General features: G+C 38.3%; 1 protein-coding gene across 1 annotated transcript; it reads right to left on the bottom strand.

Annotated features, from left to right (window-relative positions):
- Positions 1-2,464: 2,464 nt before the first annotated feature.
- Positions 2,465-14,410, bottom strand: LOC308405662 (interleukin-21 receptor-like). Its single transcript, XM_080896362.1, is given in 11 exon segments — positions 2,465-3,377; positions 3,379-4,080; positions 6,782-6,875; positions 8,170-8,245; positions 8,419-8,605; positions 8,720-8,856; positions 9,280-9,455; positions 10,591-10,702; positions 10,958-11,039; positions 11,331-11,536; positions 14,298-14,410. Coding segments are annotated over 9 exon segments (1,605 nt in total). The 5' UTR covers positions 11,019-11,039; positions 11,331-11,536; positions 14,298-14,410; the 3' UTR covers positions 2,465-3,317.
- Between the last annotated feature and the right edge of the window lie 2,344 nt (positions 14,411-16,754).

The raw sequence follows: 16,754 nt of genomic DNA, 5'->3' as shown, positions 1-16,754 counted from the left end.
GAGGCTGAGGTCTTTTAACATCTGCAGGAAGCTCCTGAGGATGTTTTACCAGTCGGTGGTTGCTGGAGTACTTTTCTATGCTGTGGTGTGCTGGGGGAGCAGCACAGCAAAGAGGGACTCATGCAGGCTGGAGAAACTGATCAGGAAGGCTAGCTCTGTGGTCGGCATGAAGCTGGACACTCTGGTGACAGTGGCAGAGAAAAGGACACTAAAAAAGCTGCTGGACATTATGAACAATGCCAGGCATCCTCTGCACACGGCCATTAACAATCAGAAGAGTCTGTTCAGTGACAGGTTGCTTCTCCCCAAGACAAGAACTAACAGACTTAAAAACTCCTTTGTCCCACACGCCATCAGACTGTTTAACTCCTCTCTGGAGGGGAGAGGGAGGGGAGACAGGAAACAGGAGGACAAAGGAGGGGGGAACAACTAAGCTGTAGTGCCTCTTCACCTCACTGTACAATACCTTTGTGCAATACTTTTGTAAATAGTCAACAGTGCAATAGACTCAATACTTGAAATGTGCAATTCACTTGTATTTTTTTTTTTATTCCTATTTATTCTATTTATCCCCTTTGTATATTTTATTTATATTTGTCTCTGTATTTATATATGTGTGTGTGTGTGTGTGTGTGTGTGTGTGTGTGTGTGTGTGTGTGTGTATATATATATATATATATATATATATATATATATATATATATATATAACAATTCTGTAACTGTAACTTCGGTCGTTGCTGTGCTTTTTTGGAAGTCGAATTTCCCAGAGGAACCCACCCGAGGGATTAATAAAGTTCTATCTTATCTTATCTTATCTCTTATAATACCAGTGCTTGCTTTGCTAGTCCACCCCTCACAAATCTAAAAAACTGGTTATGTTTTGATTCTGAAACTATTATGATATACATGATGTTGATGCTCAGTGTCGGTTACAGAAATAATCGTGCTGAACAGAAACAAGATTTTGGCTTCAGATTGTGATACTTGGAGTGGGTGTAAATTTGGTTGCACTGTTTTTCTTTTAAACAGAGTGTTTCTCAGCCCTGAAAAGTCTCCTGTACTTATCAAGAGTTGTTTTAAAAATTTGACCCATTCACATGTACTTTCAGAACCTGTAACTCAAAATATTTAGTGTGGAGGTAAATGTTTACATGGGTACACTCAATAAAGCTATTGTACAAAAACATTAAATAAAAATCAGCTGACTTGTAAAGGTTTTTCATGGGATGACCAACACAAAACTCTGTGTATAAAGTATTATTTTAGTTTTCAAGCCTATTAACTGCATTCGAATATCATCGAGCAAATAGTAGATATGTAAATGGATCAACTGACCCTGAACCATCCCAAAGTTACGCTTCTCAGTTACTGGGGACCATGATGCACCAAGCCTTACTCCACTCATGCCTACTTCCCTCTCGAGTGGCAAGGTGGTAGAAAATGTTGTACCACTGCTACACAGAAAGACCCCAGCCGGGGTCAAACCAGGAGCCTTCTCACCTTGACTTGCAGTCCACTGGGGTGGTTGTAGCTCGGGAGCTCTCTTTGGCTGGTGGTTCAACCCCTGGCTCCCCCAAGTCTGTATGCCAAATATCCTTGGGCAAGTCACTAACCTAAGCAATCCTAAGTTGCTCTCTGATGAATGCGTGTGAATGTGGCATGTGTTATAAAGTGCTTTGAGTGCTCTGGGAGAGTAGAAAAGAGCTAAATAAGAATCTGTCCATTTACCATTCCAAATATTGAGTGGTCAATAAGAACAGAAAAGAGCTATATGACTGCAAGTACCTTACATCTGTAGCCCCATTATATGCAACTATTGCATGCCAGTAGCATTTGTATAATCTCACTCTCTAGTTTTAAGTTGTTTTTCTTTCTGGCTGGCCCTTTCTGGCCTGGTGCTGCTGGAGATGCTGTCAATAAAAAGGAGTTCTTATTTCACAAAGTCTCTAATTGATGCTCATAGGGGACCTTCTGATGGTTGGGGCTTGTTCTCTAATATTGCAGGGTCTTTATGTCACAGTAAAAAGCGCCTCAAGGCTATCACTGATAGAATGTGAAAATTATATGGATGCTAAAAGATGACATGCTAAAGCAATATTGTGATCGCAGCATAATTCATCTTTAAATATCCTTTCTAACTTATTTGATTCCGTCTTGATCAGTTAAAAGTTACACAATGTCACAGTGATTTGCAAACCATGAATTTGCACTATTAATCAACTTTATCTAGATATTTACTTTAACCCAATACATTTTTGCAGAAGATACTAAAAAAATTTAGTAACATGTATTACAAATTTTTTCAGACTTATGTCTGAGAAAATTTGCACTTTCATGCTTAAACTTTGTATGATGCAAAATTGACACAATATTAAATTTTGAGGTGCAATGACATCTCCGTAACAATGCAAAAACATTTACCATAGAACATCTCATCTATTATTCATTGATTGTGTTGACACTTTTATTTTACTGATCAATGTTTTAAACTGTTTTAAATATGGATGAAGTTACATTTAACACTTTCAAGTGAAACACAATGTCTGAAGAAAGAAGACACACAAGCAGACTCTTTACAACAGGAGATGAAGTTTTTCTGACGCATTTGTCTCCTTCCTGCTGATGAATGAGATGAAGACCAGTGAAATAATCATCCTCAGATAACATTTTGCTCCAAATTTGCACTTTTGTCTGACATTGCACAAAGCAGGACTTTCAGTGGTTTCTGCCAAAATGCATTTGCAAGGAAAACAGACATTATCAATATCTTGATAAGGCAGCATGCATGCTAACAAACCATGCTTTGATAGTAACAAACTAACAAAGCATGCATGACCATGAGAAAATAATTGGATTTCAAAAAATGTTCAGGCAATCTAAATCAAAGCAGAATTTTGATTGAGGATTTGTTAAATTCTGTTGAGTCAGCATGGAACTAATCAGACTTTTGCAGCATTTTATTATTAAATTAAATCAACACTTATAAGTATGTATGTAAATGAATTTGCATTTCACAGAATCACTGTATTTTTATTAAATATTATTTATTTCATTTATTTTTATCTACTGATATTTTCAGGCATAGAGTCTCTTTCTCTCTCTCCTCTCCCTTGGAGCTGTTCTTTTAAAATAACGGAACAAGACTATAGTGCAAGAAAAAAAAACATTCAACTATAAAAAATACACAACATTACAGCATGACCACTCAACTAGGTTCTTTTTCTAATTCAAATATCATCAACAAATCCAAGTCTTAAATAAACGTGTGCCCCACAGCCCAACAATCTGAAACGGTAGCAGTCAGTCGACTTTGAATCATTGTGATTCATGGAGTTCATTCTCCAGGTGGCTTGAGTCTTCTTGAATAGTGCTACATTATCATCCACTGCTTAACATAATTTGAATTTGAGTTCGTGTGCTGATGAAATAAATCAGAGTTGATCTGATCTGCTGTATTTGAGTCTGATGCTCCGGGGCTGCCACACTCCCCAAAACCACTATCAATTGTGTCCAGGTCCACATGAGGGTAGCCATCTTCTGACTGCTCAAACGAGTCAAGGGATACCCTCTCTGGTTCATTAAACTGATCATGAGGCTGGAAGTTTAGGTTTTCCACTAGTAGGTCATTGGATATGCGGTTTTCATGCTGTGGTAATACTCCACTTTGTCTGTTCATCCTGGACATGTGAGGCTCCTCTAAAGCATAGCTGGCATGCTCTCTGTTGTCTTCCTCAAAGGAACCCAAGCTTGCTCCATCTTGGTAACTTCTGAGGGAGCTCTGTGATGTAACTTCCTCATCAAAATCTTCTCCAGATAAGGTTACAGTATGGATGGAGATGTGTCCAGTGGAGTGGCTGTTGCCCTGTGAACTGTCACCGTCTGGAAAGTGCAGCAGCATGTTGCTGTGAGGCTGCAGCATGTGGTGGATGTCGCCACCTTGATTCGTCTCGTTGTCCTCATTGTCTCGCTGCTTCTCGTCGCTCCAGTGAAGTATGTCATGCTGCTTCTCACTCATCATCTGAACATTTGGACTGATCCTCAGGTAATCATATTCACTGAATACAGGCTTCACCCATTCCTGTAAGAGAAAAAAAAAGGGGAAAACATCAAAATGCTGGACTAAAGAAATGCTAAAAAAGTGTCAGCTGAATGTTTAAGAGTGTGCTTTGTCATCTTCTCAAGGAAACAGTGTGCACCAAATGATTTGCATGAGAATTAAAAGTCTTTCTCTCTTTCCTAACAGTGTCATTCACTGGCTGCAGTGTGAGTGCCTGCCAAGCATGCTGCTACCCTTCTGCACATCCAAAAGGTCGTGCAGAAGCTGCTTTACAACCCACTACATCCACTTTTCCACTCAGGAAGTGTTTGCATTTGAATATCATATCTATTATCATTGCTCTAATGTGTGGGGGTCTTGCCGTTTCTCTCCCCACCTCCAGCTTTCAGTGTATGTATGTGGAAGGATGGGGAGGTCCCAGAGGAGAGCAAAGCTGCCAGACTGCTGGCGGAAATATCAGTTCATTTGACTTTTGTGGTAGATAATGGATTTCAGTATTTTCACTGTTACCATGTTTTACCAAAGAACTAATACTTAATTAAAAATCACCTTTTAAAAAAGCAAAACAAGTTCGCTTTAATGTTGAGAACCTTGTCCTTATCTTAGGTTCTTTTGCAAGTGTGGTTGAGACATCCGGACAAGTACCTAAGTGTCTGGGGCTTTCACAGGATCAAAAGATTTAACTGTTAGTGCCAGGACCAGAAATGTTAAAATGGTACAGGTCCTGAAATTTTTTGTTCCTACTAATACAAATACAGTTTGAAAATATCTGACATTTTAGCCATTAGAAATCATTATTTTTTTAGCAAACTAGACAAACAGGAATTAAGCTGTGACTAGTCGCATGTGGAAAGACTGCAGGAGTAGCTCAAAAGGAGCATATATGTCCTATCCTCTAAGAAAATATTAGTGATTCTTACTTTAATGCACTATTAAAGTATATCTCTTTCTTAAAATGCACATTCCTTTACAGCAACCCATATGTGGCAATGAGGTGTAAACTTTCTGCAATTACCACTGGCTTGCAGCAAGCTGATGGACAGATAAGCATGAATCAGTTTCTCAAAGCATAGGCCACCACATCCTGGAAAAAAAGCTCTTCAGCACAACAATCTTTTTAAAATCGCTGAGAGAAAGGAAGCACTCTGCACCACAAGGGTGAAAGACACTGCAAACAAACTACAACTATATCTGAGAGAAAGACATAATACAGAGTCAAAAAAAAGAAGGACGGAAAGAAAGGAAAAAGACTACACTGTCTTTAAAATCAAAGATTGTTTTTAAGAACTTAAAGTGGGTAAGTGGCGGTGGAGTGGGTTACCCAACAATTAGAAGGGAAGCAGTGCAAAGCCCCACTCCTCAAATGTTCCTTGAGCAAAATAATCAACTCTGTTTGGTGCTTAAAGCACCCTAGGCATTCTTTATGAAAGCGTGTGGGAATAGGTGAATGTGGTTTGCAGTAAAGTGTGTTTTAAGCCCCCCCGAAAAAGGTTCAATTACCAATAACAATACTGCCACCTTCTGATAAGAACTGGTGCCAAATAAAGAGTTACAGTGGGACAGTATGCAGTCAACATTGACTCTGTTTCCAAAACAAAAGTAACTGTAAAAATGGGTTTAAATCAGTAACTTAAAAGTTGTAATTTTAAACTACTATATCTTGTATGTTATCAGCTACATTCCTCAAAGTTAAATAAAAGAATTACTGTTTATCAAACCAAGTAAGAATAATCTCCTCTTGCCTGATGTTGTTTCTGACATTTGCTGCAGCAGCGCACTCTACTGAACAATGTGTGCAACTGCATTCATGGCCAAAGCTAATAAATTCAACTTGTTGCTCGTACTCGGGTGAAATTCATCAACTAGAGTGAGAACTGAGGCGGAGGTGTGGGTTTTTTTTGGTCTGTCACCAAGATTGCTGCGGGGCTAATTTTATACTTTCTGGGGATGTGGAACATTTGCAATGGAAGAACCGTTCTGCGGTAAAAGGTCTATTTTAAAGGTATGTTTAAATTATACTAGCAGGTTCTTTCAATGTGCTCTACACTCCTTTATAAGCGAGATGTGGTGAAGCTGCTGTACTGGATTGTTTTTATTCTAAAGAAGCAGCAAATGAGAAGCAAAAGCAGACATGATAAGGTGCTTTATGTAAGAGACATTTTAACCCAGCTATTTAGAAATACAGTGCAGACTCTATCCGCTTGGATTTGAAATGAGTTAACATAAAGAAAAGGGAGAAATAACGATCAACATTTCCCTAAGCTTAGAAAGAAAAATAGCATAAATCACATTAGGGTAAATACACAGGGTAATAGAAGATGAAGCGATTCATAAAGAAACAGCAAAACTATTTCAAAAGTGCAAACCACAACCTTTTCACTTGTGTGCCTTTTAGGTGAAGAGCAGGCTGTTTTTAGTCTAATACTATGTCAAATCAAAGATCAAAATAGATTCACCGGTGGTATTTTCCACTGGGGTGGAACAGGTTTGACTTTTATACACAAATATCAACCCACAAGATTTCATACTGATATCTGAAAAGGTTCTTGAAGCCCCTACACACTGACTCATTCACATCACGGAGTCCCTTAGTGTGAAGTCTGGGGAAAGTCCCACAAAACAGGGTCCAGATGTGCAGAAAGTCCCCCCTGTGGCAGCACCTGCTGGCTTAATTTGGAAATTACACAAAAACGCAATGAGTGGCCTTGTTTTGCTGTCTTACCTTGAAGTTCCCTTCGTAGTTGTGATACAGGGGTTTGAAAAACTCATCCGGCCTCGGGATGTACGTAATCACCTGAAGTTTTCTCTGCCAATACCTGAGACAAATGTGAAATGATTTTAAAACCAAACAACAGGCAGAGAAGGGAAAATGACATTTATAGCTCAGTGTCACGTCTTATGGAGGTGATTTTCGTTTTCAGTACGTGAGCTGAGCAGTTATGAAGCTGTGGTCAAAGGCAACAGCTACAAACTAGAAATGCTGATAACACAACAGATGTCATGTGAAAGACTGTACAGAGTTAAGCAGAATTCATTAGTCACATCTTGCTATTTGACTATTTGTTATCTATAAGACAAAATGATAAGTTTATTAGTAGTAGAGAAAATTTTCCTTTCTATGAAATGAACACTTGAAAGTTGTTAACCGCGCTGCGACTTGACCCGACTAATCCTTGTCTGGATTTAGATTTATTCTTTGAAAGGATTCTTTACCGCCGTAAGACGAGGAAAACTTTGACGCACGTTTCAGCGTTGTTTGTTGCCTAAACTGAGATGATTCTCTGGGCTGGAATGATAACAAAGGACTTTTTTTTATTATAGAGCTCTCTGCAATAATTATGACATGTGACACATGTCGTGTCACTTGGAGCATTTTTCGGTATAAAACAAGCCACAGGTTTAAAATAAACAAAGCTGAATCCAACAGTTTGTCCCTGAAACAGTTTCTACTAAAACTGATCGTTCAAGGTTTATCAGTGTAGAATCACTTTCAGCTGTGGCTAACACTGTGCCAGTGGCTAACACTGTGTTAGCCACTGGCACAGTGTTAGCCATTCATCTGTACCCGAGAGAGATGAGTTAGAATAATTTCAAAAACCCAATATCAAAAGGTGTGATCACTCCACTGAGAAGAACATTTCATCATCATTATTTGAAACAGGTAAGAAAGAGAAAGCAAAAAAAACAAACAGAACAAATGTAAGCACAGAGTTCATGTGCTTTTGTGAACTTGTGTAGGTTTCTTGTAACCGTGTGCACTTGATAAGCGAGGTGTTCTCGGTTCTCTGACACTGATGCTCTGCATAACTTCCTATGTCTGCTAGCCTTTTCAGTGCAAGAGCTGCACACGTACATGCTGCAGTGGTTTTTCTATATGTGGGAGGTGATGCCAGGAAAATGCAGATTAAAGCTTTGTTAATCATTTACTGGAAGCGTTACTGTTGACCTCCAGTATTAAATTGTTTCAACTCTGCTGAGTTATTTCTTTTTTGTGCAATTAATGAAGTTTCAGCGGAAATCTGACAATGCAAACGATTACGTTTTTAATCGTGATTGTTTGCTGGGGTTTAAAAAAGAAAAGACAAACAAAACAGTGTTTCAAATACTTACGTTTTCTGTGAATAACACAGACACAGGCAAAAAAAGAAGACCATAATGATGGGCAGGAAGATGTGCCACCAAGTACCTGGAAAGAAGGCATTTAAAATTTTTAGTCTTAGACAAACAAATGACACCCTTCCTGTTACTGAAGTGTATGCACGAAGACACATGCAGAACGTAAACGCATAAAACACTTTCAAATAAATTCAGATAAGTTTTCACCTTCAATATTGATGCTACTTTGAACATTAAGGCTACCTTTGACATTTAACGCCTCTGTTTTCCAGTTTGTAGTGGAACTCCATTCACTCCATGGACCCTGAAGGACATATGTAGGACAAAATGTGGCTTGAACATCCACAGTATAATTGGTATGTGGTTGTAGTTCATTGTGGTTTATCAGAATTTGCATTTCTGACACTCTTTCCTTGGAGAAAACTGGATCCTGTTAGGAACAAAATAAAAAAACATCAGAATTTTGTGAGAATTTTTGAGAAATTTCACAGTAATGTTTTTTTCAATCTCACGTCCAAGTTATTGGTTTTTATATTGCTATTACCTTCAACAAGTTTTCGCTCGTTCTTATGCGGACTCTGTATCTGAGGCAGTCGGCGGCAGCGCTGTCATGGCTCCAGGTTATGTTGTAGAATTCCGCTGCGTTTTCAACTTGAACGTTTAAAGGAGGCTTAAGTTTCACTGTGAAAACAAAGCCCCAGGGGAATATTATGAAAATGTGTGCATGCCCAGAAATGGCAGCTGAACATTATTTTTAGCTTTTGTTTTAATTTCGAGTATAAAACAGACAGGTGGGCATTCACCGGCAAACAACAATTCGGGTAAATTGGGAAAGTTGCCAGAATGATTCTTGTAACTTCTGGATTTTCTGAACTCTCAATCTGTGTTGAAAATTGTTTAATGTATGGAGGGTGATCAATAACCAAAATAGGGAACATATTTAACATGCCTTAATTTGTCTTTAACACACATTTTGATGCGACTGAAATGTCACTGGAGGACCAACAGGCTGTTTTCTGTAACAGTTTTGATGACTTTTTTATGTGTTCAGCAGAGATGACAAATAGTGAAATGTCAGACTGAGGAGTTATCAGTTTTACTTACCCACTTCACTCAGGTTCCAGCTGGATGACTCATTTATGAATGAGCTGCCTTCTTCACTGACTGTCGTGCTGCAGACTGTTCCAACTGATGCAACATCAATAAAGGGCTTATCAATTTGACACCAGGACTGAGGCGGTCGGATAACACAGCTGCCATCAACGTCTTCATCTTCACCCCTAAAAAAACAAAACTGACTGTTTTTAATGGTGTCCTGATGATTTGCAGGTGGTTCAGTCATGCGCTAATATTTCTATAAGCAAAATACACCTGAATAAAAACATAAATATTCATTAGCCCATTAACATTTTTTGAAGCCCACTGTTAAATATTTAAAGTGATTTTTAAAAACCCAAACATTTTTTATTTGTATTATCATATATGAAAAAGAAAAGCATCAACTGATCAACTGAGGAGCGCTAAATATTTAATAAATATAATGAATATGAACTAAAGCGATTAAAACTTCAGTGGTGTTGAAACAGTGTCGCCGCCAGGGAGTGCAGTTTGTCTCTCTGGTACATACACTGTATGCTACATACTGTCTCTTTAATGAGACATAAATCTAAAAATGTTTGTTCGTGCCACCTGTTTTCTGTGACATACAGATAACGATTAAAGGCTTACACTTGTTTTAAACCCATCTTGGGCAATCAGTTCACACGGAGACGGCTGTTCGTGCAAGTGTAAACAACCACCAATAGGCTAAGTAAGGGTTGCTTTGTAGACTAAAAGCTAATGTGTCCTGATGTGTCCCCAACGAGACCCCAACAACAAAATACGTCATCAGTGCAGGACGTGGTGGTCCTTCATTGGCATCTCCTGCACCCTATTGCAAGTCACAAATTGCGATGTCAGTGTCACCAGTTGGAGTGGCCTGTAGGGCTACACACACATTAGATGGGAAAACTTTTTTGCATAATTCTCCCTAAGCAAAGTGTGCAGGGGAGATCCTCAACCTTCTAGTTGAAATGACACCAAAAGTCAGGGAATTTTGGACCCAAATGATATAGACACAAGAAAGTTCTGATGTGTCCACTTGTGGTTGGATTGACCAAGAAATATAGTCTAAGATAGCCTATTATTGTTGTATTTAATTCACAAACACTGGTATAAATGCAACACTGGTCGATCAGCTCCTCATGCCAACTATGGCAAACAGATGAAAATCAGTTTATGCACTAAAACTGGACGATTTGACAACACATCTATACCATAAAAAAGTTACTGAAGCTGGTAATGCATAAACCAATCAATCATTTCAAACAAGCCTCCACAAAGTGTTTGCATAAATAGCCACACTGCAACTTTTACCTGCAAATGACACTGATGTTAAGGGGATTCATCGGCACAGAGGCTGCGCACGAACAGTTCAACAACTCATCGTAGTCTGTCCAGCAGGTGACATTGCAAAATGATGTAGATGCTAAAAAAAAACATTAACATTTATTAGTTTTCCAGTTTAACAATATTCTTCAAAATCAAAGCATTTCTTTTTTTGCAGTTTTACTCAGTTTTACTCAATTGAAGAAATTAATTTTAATAAAAAATGTAGCCACAAAAACCACGACAAGACAAACCCACAGCGTACAGTCAGCGCATCCGAAATACAATAAATGGATCAATAACTACAGAAATCAATGAAGTAAGAAAACAAAAAGATTACAAAGAGCTTGCTTACCTCCATGAAGGAAAAGAGCGAGGCACCACAGCAAGAAAAAGAACACATGTTGGGGAGCCATGGGGCCACCCGCTGCTAACAGCTGCATTAAACACAGAAGAATTTAGAAAAAGCTGTGGTTGTGTGGCAGAAAAAAAGTGTTTTAAAAAGATATAAATAAATAGCTTTTTTGTAACTGACTTCTAAACTTGGACAAAGTGAGTAAGTGGCTAAAAATGAATATCCGACGAGATGAGCGTCAGGTTTAGCAAGAACACTACACCGTATACTTTTCTTAACAAATTCTAAATCCAAAAATAATCAAATTAATACTGGATGATCATAATCTTGGCATTTTCAGTTTTTCACTGAGAAAAATAAATTATGATCTTACCGTATTCTAATTAAAACTCCAGCAACTTTACCGGTGAGCGAAGCGTCAGAGTCACAGATGCGCTGATGTCTGTGTGAGAACGCCAAGCGGAACAAAGCTGAGGCTGTCGGGCGTCATAGTCACAAGCGTGACTAAGGATGTGGTTTCAGACTCTTTGAGCAGAGTCAGTGTGGTGCTTCCCACCACTATGAATATGCAACAGACAACTAGAGAGAAAACGTCAACAGGAAACTGAAATTATCATCAAGACAATGCTGCCATATTTGTGTCACCTAATTTTAACAAAAAGCAGGACAAAAATAGATTTTTGAAGACCGAGGGGTGAATCCATTTTAGCATATTTAGAACCCCAGAACATTTTATTCTTTTACCGACTGTCGTAAAATGTTTTACTCTTAGAAGAATATCATATAATAATATAACTTTAATAATGCATCATTTGTTCAAAACATGTTTCATTCCTGTAATAATTTTGACACCTTCCAAAAGACCCCATCACACACCTACTTACCACCTAATAACACTTAATTGGGGCTTTTTTAGAAGATTCCAGCAAACTGCAATACGTCTAGCCATATGAGTCATAATGCTGATGCTGAGCCCCTCGGCACTCGCTTTCAGTAATCAAATTAGCTCTAAATATTTGCAGCTCACCCATTTAATAGCAGCTTTCTCGAGTCGCATTCCAGGTGTAAACAGTTTATTATCTTAAATATAAAAGAGCACAGTATCAAGCTTTATATCAGGGGGGTGTAATCAGATTGACATCACCGTGTGGGTGTGCAGACATGTCTATTTAATGTCATTGTATCAATATTAGTCAAATCCAAATGCCATTTTACCACACAATTACACAAAGCCAAGCATCTGCAGTGTCTTTAACTAGGTTAAAAGACAAAAGTGAAAAAAATAACAAAGAGTCAGTGGAACAGAGCAAAGCTTAAAATATCACTTCACCCCATGACTTCTTCTAAAGCCTTCAGACGATAATTCTGATTGCTCCAGTGCCGGACAGGACAGGCAAATAAAATAAAAAAAGAAACATGCAAAAGATGTGCAAGGGAAGTCGTGCATAATACAATAAACAATACGTTTGCACAGTCATATATCTTTCTTTATTACTCTGTCTGAAGAGTCTAAAGGTTAGTAAGGGCTAAAGCCAAATTATTAGCAAAATGGAGCTTTGACAAGCAAACCGAGCATTCACTGAAAGCAGCACTGCTCGTCTTCCTCTTCCTCAAGTGCAACTCTCAAACAAAACACTAACCACCATTTAGCGGTTAGACACCTAAATGTAAATAAGAAAAGAAGTGACGATGGCTCCTGTAATTCCTGTGTGGTTTGTCTGTCTGTCCTCATGTTTCTCAGCATGATTAGACAAAATCTACCAAGTTTAATCTTATGAAATCATGCAGCTGAGAAAATGGGAGTGAAAACACCGGGCACAAATTTCCAGCTGATGTGCAGCCCTCTTTGCTAACACACAACACGAATAGTATATTTAGACCTTTTACTTATAAAAATTCAGACACAGGACAATCCTGTTGTGTTTTGCACATAGATCGCTTTCTTTATAAATCTAAAAGACAGTTGATTTGTCTTTGCAGTGGGCCTGCTGGCCTTTTAGATTTCCCAGACCTCTGCATTATAGTGAGAAGTGCTTTACGTTTTTGATACAAGAGAAAATCATCAGTATATAGATGTGCCGGGTAGTATCACATTCATATAACAGCTGTGTTGATCTCTAGGCATCTCCACTTCGTTTGTTGTGTTCTGTGCTTTGTTTTGCAGCAGGTAACTGAGCAGCAATATAAAAGCGTCTTCCTTCCTGCAGTGACAGCCAGCCTTCAGATGTTCACCAGCTTAGCAACAGCACGATTCTGTGTTTTAGACACACTCTGCCATGTGTACGTGTACGCTTTACACCACTGACAAATATGTTTTTACAAAGTATCATTTTTGAAGTTACCACTTTATCTGGTCTCGCCTCTTCTTGGGCTGTGACCGAGTGTAACACGAGACACAAGGTTGTTCTTCCTATTTTTGCTCTGTCAGAAAATATACTTTAATTATTATATTTTACCTTGTTGTAAATTTCAAAACCTAAATCCAATAAACTGCTCCGCTGTTCTGTATTGAAAAATGATTGATCAGGAAATGTTTACACGCAGCTGCTGAGGCTTGCACAAACGCTCCATAGTCACTGGAGGGCGCTGTACATGAGCGTCACTTTAAACCCCCCTGCCCCCCCCAGGTTTTAATGTGAACTGCTGATTTGACCAACACATTAACTGAGTTCTGGTTCTTCTTCCCTTAGAAACTAGAGAGTATGTGCAAAAAAGCAAAGGCAGTGAATTCAGACTTGTACTGCTTATTTTTAAAATAATTCGACACTTGAAATCTGCTTCTGCTGCGTTTCCCAGCTTTTACGTGGACATTTGCGTTTTTATCGAACAAATATAAAAGGTTCAGCTTATAGCTTATAAAAGGCGTTCAGGAGTCACATTAAAAGAGCCACCATGTTAGTTATCAGAGATGTGAAAATAGTAGCACACAAACCACGGCTGTAAAAGCCAGCGGTTAAATTGCATTTAATCATATTATAACAGTTTAAATACAATAATAATACAATATGTAAAACTGTTTTTCTTTTTGTTTTGTTTTAATGCATGCGTGACTTTACTGGCGGGCCTTTTTTTCGCGCGACACACTCTTACAGTACGCGCAGACCTAATTTTGGATATGGTTCATGTACTCACCGGGGAAGCCCGCAACGATGTTTTCCTCGTTTCGTTTTCACTTTGTGGACTCATGTTGAGACTCGTTTTGTCCCAGCAGTTCTTTCTTTTCGTTGCTTTTTTAATTTTTAAAATTTTGCTCTATAATTTCTCTCTCTCTCCCCCCCATCCCGTCACCACCACCTGACATTCATGTAATTTCACGTAATTACCTGTTGAATGTACTCACCAATTTATTAGCAGCTTTTTTTTTTAAAGAGAACCTCTTGTTTTCAGACACGATATTTGTATCTACCGGGAGACTCTGGGACGTTTTTGACTCCAAACTTTTTTGGAGACTGAGAATCCAAAAAGTGGAAGAGAACCTTTGGTGCACGTACCAGCCCCTTCCTATCAGTTTATCAGTTTACAGACCCTATATGAAATACACAGCGCCCATGTGTGGTCCAGTCTCGTTATAGCAACGACATTCCTTAAAGTTACCAAATTCCACCGTAACAAACGGGCCAAAATAAGTCAGCAACAACTTGACAACCTTTGATTTTATTAGTGAGAGACATTCAGGAGGCTCTGGCATGTCTGGAGACGCATGTAAAATACTCTAGTAAAAGTTAATATTTAATGTCTATTAAACATTTAATTAATATGTCAGTTAAACTAAGTTAATGTGGTGCTGAAGCAAAAATTGATAATATTATACTATATATTAGTCATGATTTGTATTTTTTCTTGCACATGTATTTGGGAGGTAAAGAGGTTCTCAGACCTCACCTCTTGAGATCAGCTTCCTCCTTCTGCTGCACCTTTCCTTTCTAGCTTGCTTCTTACTTTGCAAGTTTTGCACCTCCACGGTGGAAGTGCAACACTCTTTGCTGTGTGTACCAATCAGCAATATACTTTTTGTCATTGTGTTATTTTTCCATTTCATGATTCTATCTATAGTAAAAACAAAACAAAACAAAAACACTTTGGTAAAGTGCTGAGCTCAGTCTTAGAGTTGCTGAAGAAAGAAAGTAAAAAAAGATTAAACTAGAAAACTAAGTATGGTTTGGGAATTTTCCCTGTATAAATAAAGATTGATGCCCAGTCATACAGGGAAACTCGTGACATGTCCTTTGTGGCGATGTTATTCCCCTTCTCTGTCCCTTTGTTTTTGGATAGCCCCAAACTTTCATGTGACAAAACTGTTAATAATACACGAGAAGAAGAAGAACATTGCATCTCGGTAGTAGATATGTCTTAAACAATTCACCATCCCATCTGTTAAAATGCTTTTGCTCTTTATGTTTATGTTTATGTTATGTGTGCTCATCATTTGTCCCTGAAAGTGATTACTTACAAATAACCGCATCTACCTTTGCTCGTCCCTTTAAATTTTACTTATGTAAACTTGCAGGTTTATGAAGTTCGTAAAAAATCTTGAAATATTTTTATTTGGAGGTGTTAAAAATATTTTCATGACGATAAATGCGGAACAGTAGTCAGAGAAACTCCTGGAAAGTCTAATCAACTTCATTGTTTCATTAATTTTTTTTCCTGAAGTCTGCAGAGTTCTTATTTTATACATGCACGCATATGCATATATAAATTATAATGTTAATAAGATAGATAATAAAAAAAAATAGACAGAATAGGTGTTTCAAACTCAAATGTTTCAGACTTTTCCTTTCAGAGCGACCATAAAGCAAAAGTTTCGTGTGACAAGATCTCCGCCTGGAGCAGTAGACAACCTTTTCCACTGGGTGGCAGTATAGACAGTTTTGTTTTATGGGAAGTAAAACCACAAGTAGTTTTACAGCTTTATTTCTTTTTGTGCATACACACAGATAGTAATTAAATTGTTTATTTTAATAGTTTGTGTTTGCTCCAGTGACTAATTACTCAGGTTTTATTCATTTTTCACACAGAATAGTGAAAAGGGATCCAAAACAGAGGAAAAGTGTCTTTTCAGTAACAGGATACTGAAAACAAGACTTACCATCCAACCATTCTCTTCCCCTTAACCTTAACAGGGTTGTAGGGGGGCTGGAGCCTATACCAGCTACCATAGGGCGAGAGGTGGGTACACCCTGAACAGGTCACCAGTCTGTCACAGGGGTAACACAAAGAGACACACAACCATTCACACCTATGTGCAATTTAGATTCACCAGTTAACCTAACCCCACTAATTGCATGTCTTTGGACTGTGGGAGGAAGCTGGAGTACACTGAGAGAACCCACGGAGGCATGGCGGGAACATGGAGACTCCACACAGAAAGACCCTGGCTAGGTGGGAGAGTCCAACTCAGAACCTTCTTGCTGTGAGGGAACAGTGCTAATCAGCACACCGCCGTGCTTATTTTAGTGAATAACAAGAAAAGTTCTTCATGTAGTATTTTTATGGGGGGTGTTTATTTTAATTCAAAACGTTTTAAAAATGAAAACAATCCACAAACTGCTGGTTCCTTCTTTAGTTTGACTTTGAATTGTAATGTTTGTTATTTGTTTCTTTGAGCCCATTGTGTCTTATTTACCACTGCTGCACAAGGTCAAACGTAACCTAACTAAGACACTGTAAATTAAAAGTAGTCTTCACAGTATTTTGAATAAACAAAAGAATACCAGAGACCAAAAAGTGTAAGCTAAGTTATGCCCGTCCACATTCTGTGGCACAAACTTCTCAATGGCAACAAGAAAACCAAAGA

This window comes from Rhamphochromis sp. 'chilingali' (genome assembly GCF_963969265.1).
Source record: "Rhamphochromis sp. 'chilingali' genome assembly, chromosome: 11".
Taxonomy (NCBI): domain Eukaryota; kingdom Metazoa; phylum Chordata; class Actinopteri; order Cichliformes; family Cichlidae; genus Rhamphochromis; species Rhamphochromis sp. 'chilingali'.
Note: the sequence above shows the minus strand (reverse complement) of the source record. Positions and strands in the feature narration are given on the sequence as shown.